This window comes from Chiloscyllium plagiosum, unplaced genomic scaffold, assembly GCF_037043375.1.
Source record: "Chiloscyllium plagiosum isolate Xiang-an unplaced genomic scaffold, Cpla_swu_hap1 HiC_scaffold_35, whole genome shotgun sequence".
Classification (NCBI taxonomy): domain Eukaryota; kingdom Metazoa; phylum Chordata; class Chondrichthyes; order Orectolobiformes; family Hemiscylliidae; genus Chiloscyllium; species Chiloscyllium plagiosum.
The window spans coordinates 45,645,831-45,658,187 of NW_028270173.1; the positions used below are offsets into that span (position 1 = coordinate 45,645,831).

Genomic DNA, 12,357 nt, shown 5'->3' on the forward strand with positions numbered 1-12,357 from the left:
ACATACGGTATTATGATAATTATATAATAATAATAACTGGCATTTACGTAAAAGATTTTACAGAAGAGTTAAACGTTACCATCCTAGTTCGAAAATTCCAGTAAACCAGTGTAAATTTCTAGCATTTACATCATCAGCCAGATAATCTTGGTCCAGGCACATAAAGTTTCTTTTATATATAAGATGCAGCCAGACAGTCGCGTTTTGAAGACTAGTTTTGAAGATCTTTCTTTTCTGTTCATTTTTTTTTCCTGAGTGGATAAGCTTAATTAACTTGATGTGTCAGGTGAGGGATAGTTAAAATCAAAGCCAGAAATCTGAACAATGAACAAGAAGTGCTTGTGATAAGCTGGTTGACTCCATCCGTGCAAAGAAAACAATGCTGAACGGTTTTAGACCGATGTGGTTCCACAGACCACATTTCTGTAGTCATGGTTAAGGCCTGACCAGGAAAGATATAACGATTTTTATTTTAAATCGTAGCATAAACGCTATGCCATGATCGTGGTGAACTAGACTTCCATTTTCTTCCACTGCAAATAGTTAATTGATATTTTCATTTACCCAGTTCACGTAGCAGGAATCCAGTTATGCGTCTCAGACTTTGATCGTAATTCTTGACAATTTTCCAGTAAGGCATGTTTCTACTCTTTCAATATGTGGGTTACTCTAAATGATTTCTGGAGCCCTGATTTTTGTTAGATGGTACTTCTTATTCACACATGATCTTTGTTTAAATTATTCAATTTTCTCATCCTGATACACTTTATTCAGCCTCCTTGTAAGTTTTTGTTATAAATTTGCCTTAGGGCATGCACACTCTTACGTTGCTTCTTATTTCCCCCCTCATATCCCTATTTATCTATCGCGCTCTTCATTCAAGAGATTGAAGCAAATGTAATCTATTCATATTAGTCATACCTGTATGGCTTTATTAATTCAAATTCAATCACCTTGTGAAATAAATCAAGAGGTCGAATTTCATTCTAGTCAATGATATTAGCAATAAGTTTTGTCCAAAATTCGTGAACTTTTATCACTATAGTCTCAGAGCATATCTTTCCTTGTAGAACTGAGGTTAAAAGAAAAGTATATAGATCTTATAATCAAATTACTGGAGAACATACTTCAGAGAGGATGTGAAGAAACACAATCGGTGGCAAAACGTTCAGCTTCAAATATCTAATAGCTTTTATAATGCAAAGTGTTGGCACTTCTCAATTAATAATGTGAGGAAATTATCTGCATAATCATAGTTCAGCTGACATGGACCCTGATGTCAAAGCGATTGATCTGAGTCTGCTACAAGTGCTTTGACTAACTCGAGATACTTGATGGAGCAGTTTAGAAGTATTTTTACAACTTGTTCTCGTATATGTTTTTGTTTTCCCTCCATCTATGGTTCAAGGTGTTCCAAGCTATCTATTCAGTATTTCAGAAGCTATGATAAATATCAAGAACGAACTTTCCTCTGGTTAAACTGATCTAACAACATAATCAAACTTTTATGCCTTATCGAAATGTTGCTGTTCATGCTCTCGCATAGCTTCTTGAACATCATCATAGAAATCTTTTCAGCACTGAATTGAATTTTATAAAACAATATATGATGCAAAGATTGTAAAGTATAATCTATAACACATTTTGACCTGTCCGTAATATGTTTCATTAGGACTTTGTAGAAACAACATTATCCGCACCTCTATGTGTTGTACCCGTTTGTGCAGGTCCTCACGATGTAAGCATGTGCTTGCCTTGCAAATTGTTTTGGTTTTATGATGCGTGCATCGAGTATGATTACTTCTTGTGCATGTTTCTGAATTGTTTAATGGAGCAATGCAAACATATTATAAGCTATCCATTGTTATGCCTAATGATGTTGTTTTGTTCCGGGTGCACTTATTTTTAAATGGGGTGTGTGTGTGTGTGTGTGTGTGTGTGTGTGTGTGTGTGTGTGTGTGTGTGTGTGTGTGTGTGTGTGTGTGTGTGTGTGTGTGTGTGTGTGTGTGTGTGTGTGTGTGTGTGTGTGTGTGTGTGTGTGTGTGTGTGTGTGTGTGTGTGTGTGTGTGTGTGTGTATTTATGTGTGTGTGTGTGTCAGTTTAAATGCAGGTGTTATATTTGTTTCTGAAGAGCCAGAAGTTTTCTGTCAGGCATAAAACAGAGAAAAGAAGGGGGCCTGTGAGAAAGTGATAAGTATGACATTGATGAACGTTGTTCTTTTGTGTGAGACACAGGATCCTACCCTTCAGAGGAAAGACAGGTCTGTGGAGCGAGAGAAAGTGAAAGGCAGAGAGCAATTGAGGTTTTCTTTGTGTGAACGATAATGCTCTTGGCTCGTGTAAGGTGCAGAAGATTATATTGTATGTTAATGGGACCAACAGATATTAAATACGTGCTCCTCTCGTTTTGATAACTATTTTCGAATGGGCAGAAGCTGAAGGTAACATGTGCTGTGAAGAGAATTGAAATCCATTATAGGTGAAGTAGGATGAGTTGTAAAAAAGGCAGGTGGCAAAGTAATGCACTGATGTCCCCAATTTAATAACTAGGGGCATATGGTACTTAGATAATGTTTGATGATATTGCATTAATAGAACTTTTTTTAAAAATCGATGGAGTTGGAGAGAGAAACAAAAAACGAAGATATTGATGGCTGGGGTGCAGACGAGAATTTTGATTGAGAAAGATGGATGGGAATAACGTGACAGTAAAACAACAGTGCTCGACGATATCCTATGTCAAATACGGCGGGATGGTGGCTCAATGGTTATTGCTGCTGCTTCACAGTACCAGGGTGCCAGCTTCAATCCAAGCCTCGGGTCTGTGTGGAGTTTGCACATTCTCCCCGTGTCTGCGTGGGTTTCCTCCCACAATCACAAAGGTGTGCGGGTCAGATGAATTGGCCATTCTAAATTGTCCATAGTGCCACGTGCATTAGTCAGAGGGAAATGGGTCTGAGTAGGTTGCTCTTCGGAGGGTCAGTGTGGACTGGTTGGGCCGAAGAGCCTGTCTCCATATTGTAGGGAACCTAATACAAGGCACATACAGAAAGAATGGGGTAAGACAGAAAACTTGAGAGGCCAATCATGTGGATATATTCGAATTAGCCAGGATCAATTTAAAGAGATTGTCTTTTTTGTACTGCAAATATTTTATAATTTAATCATCGATAATCATGATCTGCACATCTATCAGCACACTGCAAGCTTTACTTGAATTGCTGAAATGAATCTACACAAAAATGTTCATTTGGTGTGTCATTAACTCGTGCACCTGTCTTCGAAAACGAAAGAGAATCATGAGCTAAATGTTAAATCACCAATATAATAACAAACTTTATTAATTGCCGGTTGCTTTTCCATTCCATCAGCTAATTGTCTTGCAATAATATTATTGGCATTGTAGATTTTTTTTTTTAAGAAGTAACGTTAGATTGAAGTAATGGAAACAATAGGACCGTGTGTTGGTCAGTTTCTGTTGTTCTGCTTGTTAATTATTTGAAAAATGAAATTAACTGGACTTTTCATCACTCTCGTGAATTGTTCCCTGAACTGAGATTGAATCAAGGCGTAACTAAATGTGTTTGTGCAGCAATTCAAACTCAGTAACATAACGCCAGCTTGTTGAAAAATGTATAAATAATCGTCATAATCTTCTGGATTTGTTGATGTGATATTATAATATATAAAATGCAAGACATATGTCAACCATAGAAGTATAAAACTGCCAGATATACTCAGGAGTAAAATAACAGACTTTCTCCTATTCTCCATCTTTTCATCGTTGTGATTTTCTCCCTTGGTCTGATGCTTCAACTTCCTACGCACATGACTTGCTATTAAAACGTACCTAATTGTCAAACTGTTGAGCAATAAAATTAAAACAAAAGGCAGTACTGGGGTTAAAATTGTATCCATCCAATCAAAACCTACCCATCCAGGTTCAGTGTAATAGCTTGACTTTGAATAACAGAACCATGGTACGTTGTCGATTATCTCTCCAGGTTCAAATGTAAAGTAAAATGGGACGTTTTTAAAGCATAACAGCCCGCAAGTTATTGCTAAAACAGCAGTTGCATTTTTTTCAGTGCAGTATTTGATTTTCAGCTTTTGAAAACAAATGGCAACAAATCGATCAAATGAGAAAGTAACAGTGAACCAGACAGAGCAGTCCCTAGCTGTGCATGTCAAGATGTAGATGACACTGCACACAGGAGTGATGTCCAGAAAAGATCCTGGGAAGTAATAATAGCTTATCCTCCATAATATGATGTCAGTGATTATAACCAACAAATCTGCCACTGCCATATCCACCAAGTAGCGTGTAGTACAGGTGGAGAGACCACAGTTTGTCCGGGACAAGATTGTAATGGCCGTTAAATTAACTGTGAAAAAAAACACAGAAGGTCATGGACAGGAAATTATTAACCAAAATTTTTTTTCATTAAAATGAAGATTGCAGTACTCTTTAAGGATTGCATTTTTTTACATGCTAAATACAAAACATCTTAATTCTAAAGCTAAGACATATCCTTTGTGATGCCTTGCTGAGAATTGTGCAGGTAAGAAACAGTTCTGACATTTTCATAAAGCTTCTGAATCTAGCAAATGATTGTTAAATATTTCTTGCCAACTTAGCTTAATGGGACTTTTCAGATCACCTACTCATCATCAACTTAGGGAATGAACTCCATTAGAAATCAGTTGATACGATACTGCTGATTCTGATTAACTCAACCCTGCCGAAGAAACCCAATTATTCGAATATGGTGGACTTATATAGGCATACAATCGCACAGCATGGAAACAGACACCACAGCCAAACTCATCCAAGCTGACTGCCAAATCCAATTTAACCTAGTCCCGTTTTCCATAATTTAGCCCATATGCCTCTAAATCCATCCTATGCATAAACCCATCCCGATGTCTTTTAAATATTGCACTTATATCCATCTCTACCAATTCCCCTGGCAGCTCCTTCCACGGACACACTATCCCTTCTGTTAAAAAAAGCACCCCTCAGATCCTTTCTAAATCTTTCCACTGTCAAGTTACACCTATGCCCTCTAGTTTTAGAATTGATCTCCATAGGAAAGGAACATTGGTTATTCACCATATACGTGCCCCTCTTGATTTTGTAAACCTCTGTAACGTCACTCCTCAGCCTCAAACGCTCCAGGGAGAAAAGCCCAGCCAATTCAGTCTCTCTTTCTAACTCAAACCGTTCATTCCTGGCAATATCCTTGTAAATCTTTTCTGCACTCTCTGAATCTTAACACCATCTTGCCTATAGAAGGGCGAACAGAATTTTACACAGTATTTTTAAAGTGGTCTCACTAATGTCAAGTTGTTGGAGGGGATTCTGAGAAATAAAATTTGCATGTGTTTGGAAACATAAAGCGGGAAATTGTGTCTTACTAACTTGAATAACTTTTTTTGAAGAGGTGACAAAGAACACTGATACACGCAGTGCTCTACACATTGCCCGTATAGAATTCTGCAAAGTGTCCAACAAGTTTCCGCATGATGGACTGGTTAGTAAGGTCTGGTTAGATCACATGAAATACAAGGGGAGCCGGCCAATTGAATACAAAATCGGCTTGAAGGTAGGAGACAGAAGGCAGTGATAGAGGTTTGCTTTCTGGACTGAAGACCTGTGATCTGCGATGTGTCATATGGATGGTGCAAAATCGACTGATTTTTATCATCTATATAAATCAGTTAGTTTTGAATACAAGAGGCATGGTTATTATATTTACAGAAATCACGAAAAATGGACTGTGTAGTGGACATGGAAAATTATCTCAGAGTACAACGGGATCTTGATCAGATAGGCCAGTGGATCGAGAAGTGGCCGATGCGGTCCAAGTTAGGAAAGGACGAGGGCAAAAAAAAGCACGTTAATCTTTGGGCCTTGTGGAATGTTGCTGGACAAAGACAGTTCGGAATGCAGATGCATAGTTTCTGGAGGAAACCCCATCAGGCTCAAAGCAAGTGTCTGTTAGAGGCAAATTGCAACAGCATGACATTCGCTCCCAAAATCTGCAACATGCATGGATCTCGCGTAAATTCTAGGATAAATAATCATTCAAAGTAAACATAGAAATGTTATAATTCTGTGCATAATCACGAAATGATGAAGAATTTCCACAAATATTAAGGGATAATTTTGACCAGATTATCCTTTAACAGAACCGATAAATTTCTTCGCATTTAGCACTTATAAAATAATACCAAATCCCACCGTAAAATGGAGGAAATTACAAAAAATAACCTGTGATTGGATAGTGGACACGTTTATTCATTGATGGAAGCGTTCACAGTGCATTATAGCTGATATATCTTCTTGGAAACATGTGCATTTGTGCTCTGGTTCTCACTGATTAATAAAAATCAAGGACTTCACGCACAACCCAAGGAATTCGGTATAAAGATTCAATTGGACTGACATTATGAAGGAGTGAAAAAATAGTTCTGAATGGTGTCTTAAAGACCACTGGGTGTGCTGTCAAAGGATCTGAATATTGCTTGCACACCGAGGATTTGTAACTTAATTTTGTGTTTGTTGCAAATGCAACTAATTAAATTCTTAATGGATTGATCTTCTAAAACAACATGGTCGACTGAGTCCGGATTAAAAGAGAGATGTGGAACTGAACAGTCACGAAAGGCAGAATAATTGTAGCTGACTGATCAATCACGATCACTGCATGGAACATTGTACATAGAACAATACAGCGCAGAACAGGCCCTTCGACCCTCGATGTTGCGTCGACCTGTGAACTAATCAAAGCCTGTCCCTCTACGCTTTGCCATCATCATCAATATGCTTATCCAAGGATTGTTAAAATGACCTAAGGTGGATGAGTTAACTACATTGGCAGGCTGGGCATTCCATGCCCTGATCACTCTCAGTGTTAAGAACCTGCCTCTGGCATCTGTCTTAAATCTATCTCCCCTCAACTTTAAGCTATGACCCCTCGTACAATCATATGTCATCATTCTTTCAGTGCCCACCCTATCTCGCCCTCTGATCAAGTTGTATGTCGCTATTAAAAACCCCTCTTAGCCTTCTTCTGTCCAATGAGAATAGCCACAAGTCCCTTGGCCTTTCCTCATAAGAACTTCGCTCCAGACCAGGCAACATAGCTCTCGTCTGCACCTTTTCCAATGCTTCCATATCTTTCCTGTAATGGGGCGACCAGAGCTGCACACAATACTCAAAGTGAGGCCGCACCAGCGTTTTATACTGTTGCAGCATGACGTCACGGTTCCTGAACTCATTCCCTCTACCTCTTAACCCTAACACACCGTATGCCTTCTTAAGAGCACTATCAACCTGGGTAGCAACTCTCAGGGATCTATGTACATGGGCACCAAGGTCCCTCTGCACATCCACACTACAATAAACGTTCTATTGACTCAGTATTCTTCCTTCCTATTATTCTTCCCAAAGCGAATCACCTCACATTTATCTGCATTGTACTCCATTTGCCTTTCAGACCAATTCTGCAGTTTATCTAAGTCTCCCTGCAACACGCTTCCACACTGCCCACCACTCCACCGACTTTAGTCCCATCTGCAAACTTAATAACCCATCCACCTGTGCTTGCGCCCAAGTCGTTTATAAAAATGACAAACAGCAGTGGTCCCAATACAGATCCTTGTGGCACATATTCCCATCAGTCACTGCATGTCTTTGAACAAGACTTTAACATTCGACACAAACCTTCAAACAGGAAAAGCATTCTTCCCCTCCCCAAAAGAGCACGTGAGCAATTATAGGCTTCACCTCCTGCTTTACTTAAGTTGATTTGCCACAGCTGCTGCTGAATGAATATCAGAGGAGGCTGATATCCGAGTTATCATGTTGAATTACGAAAGTCACTTGATAGCAGTATTGGATTGTGTCAAACTGAATAAGAGGAAACACTCTCAGCAAATCTAAGGAATCAGGATGTGCAAATACTCCACTTCAGTGCAGTTCTAAGTTAACAAATAGTACCACTAATAATTTGACACAAAAAGTTGCTATTGTGACTCAACAGTGTACGACATCCCAATAAGGATATTAATATGACATAAATTATAAAGGCAAGTTTGCATGAAATATGTATGATTGACTAAAACTGCTGAGGTACTTTTGGGCAAAGATAACAAAACGTTATTTGGATAATTGTGGCAATTGAATCAATGACGAATGTTATTACTAACAGAATATAACAGAAAATATCGCAAAAATAGATATAGTTACAATTGACTAAAACTTCTGAGTTTTCAAGGAAAGTAAACGAAACTTCTGTAGATAATGTTGGCATATGGATCTCTGGAGAACGTTACTACTAACAGAATAAAGCTCAAAATATCTCAAAACATGTTTACACACACAAGAGTGGCGTAACAACTTACCAGGAACACCAATGACTGCAAGAATCATGTAGTATACTTTCTTGATATTGAGAACTATGTCCATAACTGTTTGGATGATGTGAACTGTCTTTTTTTGCTGACTGTCTCTGAAGTAACCTTTTGAATGAGCGATAGCAAACATCTTTCATTTATACCCTCGGGAGTCTCCATGGGGACAGTAAATTTATTCATTGCAATGCTATGATTCCATGATCAAATGACTGCAATATTAATTATAAACGTCAATATTGGAAGAAAACTATTTAATTCTGTGAACGAATGTTTTTCATAAAATATTTAAAATTCATTTCATTTGCTCCCATAATTATTGTGCATAAATCATGTGACAGTCTTTCTTAAACGATTTGGTTCCTCGCTCTCTGGCTGTTTTGTTTATCTGTAGATCTTCAGTAGATTAAATAAATGGTGAATTACTTGCTCCAGATGTCAGAAGGAAATTTACACAGGTCTGTCTACCACGACAGACCCATTAACTTCATGCAGTATACAGGCCTTTTCACTGTTTTCGCCTTTCCAAACGGGGCAGCATGGTGACTCAGAGATTAGCACTGCTACCTGACAGCGCCAGGGACTCGGGCGATTGTTTCTGTAGAGTTTGCACATTCTCCCCGTGTTTGCATGAGTTTCCACCAGGTGCTCCGGTTTCCTTCAAAGTCCAAAGACGTGCATGTTAGGTGAATTGGCCAAACTAAATTGTCCATAGTGTTCAGGGATGTGTCGGCTAGATGTATTAGTCATGGAAAATGTAGGGTAATGGGTATTGGTTGGATAGTCTTTGGTCGGGCGTTGTGTACTTGTTGGGCTGAAGGGCTTGTTTAAATGCAGTAGGAATTCTAATTCAAAACAACAGAAAGGACATATTGTTCAGCTTCATAAGCTAAGAAAATTCGTTAGTGAATAGTAACTTGTAATGCGAAACATCAAGTCAACATAGCGCTTCAAATAAATTGACATCTTAATTAAGGAGATGATCAGAAGAGCTCGAACGAGAAATAAAAACATAGCTGTGGTCATTGATGGTACAGCCATAGTTTCAAGTTCTTTGCATACTATGGCATCTCCAGAGAACACAGACTTTCGAATACAGAGGAACCTCGATTATCCGAGCGAGATTGGTGGGCACTATTTCATTCAGATAATTGATTATTCGGTTAATTGATTGAATGTCTTTCCTCTGGGGCTTGGTGTTTTCTCTTATGTCTGCTCCCCATTCAGGAGGTGAGCCAACAGCAGACCACGCAGAAGCCCCCGACCCCCTATCTACCCATCAACCCCGTCAACAACGCCACAGTTCGCCCCCGCCCGCCCCATCCTGTCTGACACCATGCCCAACCCGACGCCCGAACTCTGTCCAACACTGCCCCCGGCCCCAATCCCCGTCCAGCACCGCCCCCGCCCATCCCTCTGTGCGCCCCCCCAACACCAGACTCACCTCCGCTCTCCACCCCTGTCTAACACTGCCCCCCGCCCCCACACGACAGCCGGGACACCAAAAAAAGATTGCTGCTGCTGCCATTGGGTGAGTCTCCAAATAGCGCGCATGCGCATACACACACACACACACACACACACACACACACACACACACACACACACACACACACACACACACACACACACACACACACACACACACACACACACACACACACACACAACTTTTTACTGAAACTTTTTGACAGGTTCCACATCTGCCCTGTCGAGGAAAATGTTGGAGATATTATCTGGGGAAGGGGTGTTTAGGGTACATGCCTGTGCAGAACTCCAGGGAAAGTGTGGACAGAGAGAGAGAGGCCGGGAGGTCAGTAATTTGGAGACGGTGCCTGGGCTCCCATCGATGTCCAGGAATGTTCTGGCAACATTTCAGTAAGCGAAGTTCACTTTTAATCACTGTAATACAAGGTGCGATCAAAGTTGGAACGATTCAAAACCCTCTGTATGAAGAAGTTCTACCTCATCTCAGTCTTAAGTCTTCTCCCCCTCATTTTGAGTCTCTGCCCCCATTTCCAATTTCACCCTCCAGTGGAAGCAGCCTCCCTGCTCCTATCTTCTCTATTTCCACCATAATGTGATATGTTTCTGTAAGATGCCTCGTTATTCTTCTAAATTTCAATCAGTATAATCCGAGTCTACTCAATCGCTTCCCATAACCCAATACTCTCACCTTCGGAATCAACCTAATGAACTTTATTTGCACGCCCTCCAGTGGCAGTACATCCTTTCTCAGCCGACCAGCACTGCACACAGAATTCGAGATGTGGCCTTAGCATCACGGTATACAGCTGCAGGAAAATCTCCCTATTATTAAACTCCAATCCCCTAGGAGTGAACAACAATATTTCATTTTCCTTCTTAATTACTGAACATACAAACCAACTTATTATGATTCATGCACACGGACCACAGGAGGTCCTCTGCACAGCAGCTTACTGCAATTTTTCACCATTAATATAATAGAAAATTGTGCTGTTACTCCTACCAAACCAGATGACTTTTTCTTTACCAGCATTGTACGTCATCTGCCAAATTCTTGCCCACTCATTAAACTATCTATATCCCTCTGCAAATTTTCAGTGTCCTCTGCACACTTCGCTGTACCACTCATGTCAGTGACGTCTTGGGACTATTTTAAAATGTACCCATTTTCTCTCTAACGAGAAAGGTACGAATGGGCTTGCTATCACGTTATCTTCTGTTACCCGATTCTTCCATTTCTCTGTGTACCAGGCTATCTATTTTCTGAATTATTTCTGGGAGCACGATTTACTTCGCATTTTAGTTACAGCCTGTAAAATGGCAATAACATGTGGCTCTAAAAGGAAATTGGTCACCACACAATATTTTCGAAATATACAATGGCTATCATCTCAAAAAGGTGAGGAATAAATACCATGAAATCGGGTGAAGTACTTCTGAATGTTCATTGCTCATCAACACACTCATCGATTTCATCATCCTACGAATTTGTTTCGTCTTGCCACATGGAGTGAAGAGAACATCATTTATTTTGGGATTCATTTCCACCAACTTCCAAACTAGACTCCTGAATCCTTATGTCATTGTAAAATAGTATGCGCACACAATGGGTTAGAGTAGTGTTTGCATTACACTGTGTTGTAATAAACTCTACAAGGCTCATGGGCAATCGCTAAATAATCTTCTTGTGAAGAAAATAGAATAGGAGTTCCCTTGTCACACAGCTATGACAGGCCCAGATGGAACGCATCACCTGCACTTTTTGTAATGCAGACCAGTGCCTTTTGTGAAGCTAAAAATAACGCATACAAGGGAGGGATCTGCAGAACCCCCTGTCTCGACTGGAACTAGTAGTGGCATTTTTTTGATATGCAACAATTTATGATATTCCCTTCCAGTCGGACATCCTGAGATATTTCATTGCAGGCAAGAGTAAATAAACGTTTCAGGCAGTCATGCCTTTTATTGAACCAGTTAGATTGTAATTAGTAAATATCAGAAATACTGCTGCTCAAGAAACTGAAACATGTACGTGTGGAGAATTCGCTCCAGTACCTCAAAAGAATTATAATCTTTTTTATCCAGACAAATGGAAGAGAATGGATCACCCAAAGCATCATTTGGCAGACCACTTGAGGGTCCCTAACTTTCAGCATCATGCAGAGTTTAGCCCACCTGACGACCCTGGAATCAAACCCTTTTGACAAACTGTTAGAAATAGTAGCAGACCAGTACAACATCAAGTTATCTATTATATCGTAATGTTCCTACAAATAAACTCTTTCCTGATTGTGTTCGAGACGGTGAAATTCATTATATTACAACTGAAAACAAGTACAGCTGATGACTGAACCAAGTCCACTCCTCGACAAAGCAATAGACTGGCCCTTTTCCCACAAAACAAAGGAAAGGGACTGAGGAGTCTCAAACGATGGTGTCCTCAAATATGGT

At 39.9% G+C, this 12,357-nt stretch overlaps 1 protein-coding gene across 1 annotated transcript; it reads right to left on the reverse strand.

Annotated features, from left to right (window-relative positions):
* Positions 1-3,468: 3,468 nt before the first annotated feature.
* Positions 3,469-8,473, reverse strand: LOC148140754 (putative G protein-coupled receptor 139). Its single transcript, XM_087979024.1, has 2 exons — positions 8,410-8,473; positions 3,469-4,385 (listed from the first exon to the last, which is right to left on the reverse strand). Exons 1-2 carry the CDS (start codon positions 8,471-8,473, stop codon positions 3,469-3,471), a joined length of 981 nt encoding a protein of 326 aa, XP_087835150.1.
* Positions 8,474-12,357: the final 3,884 nt, after the last annotated feature.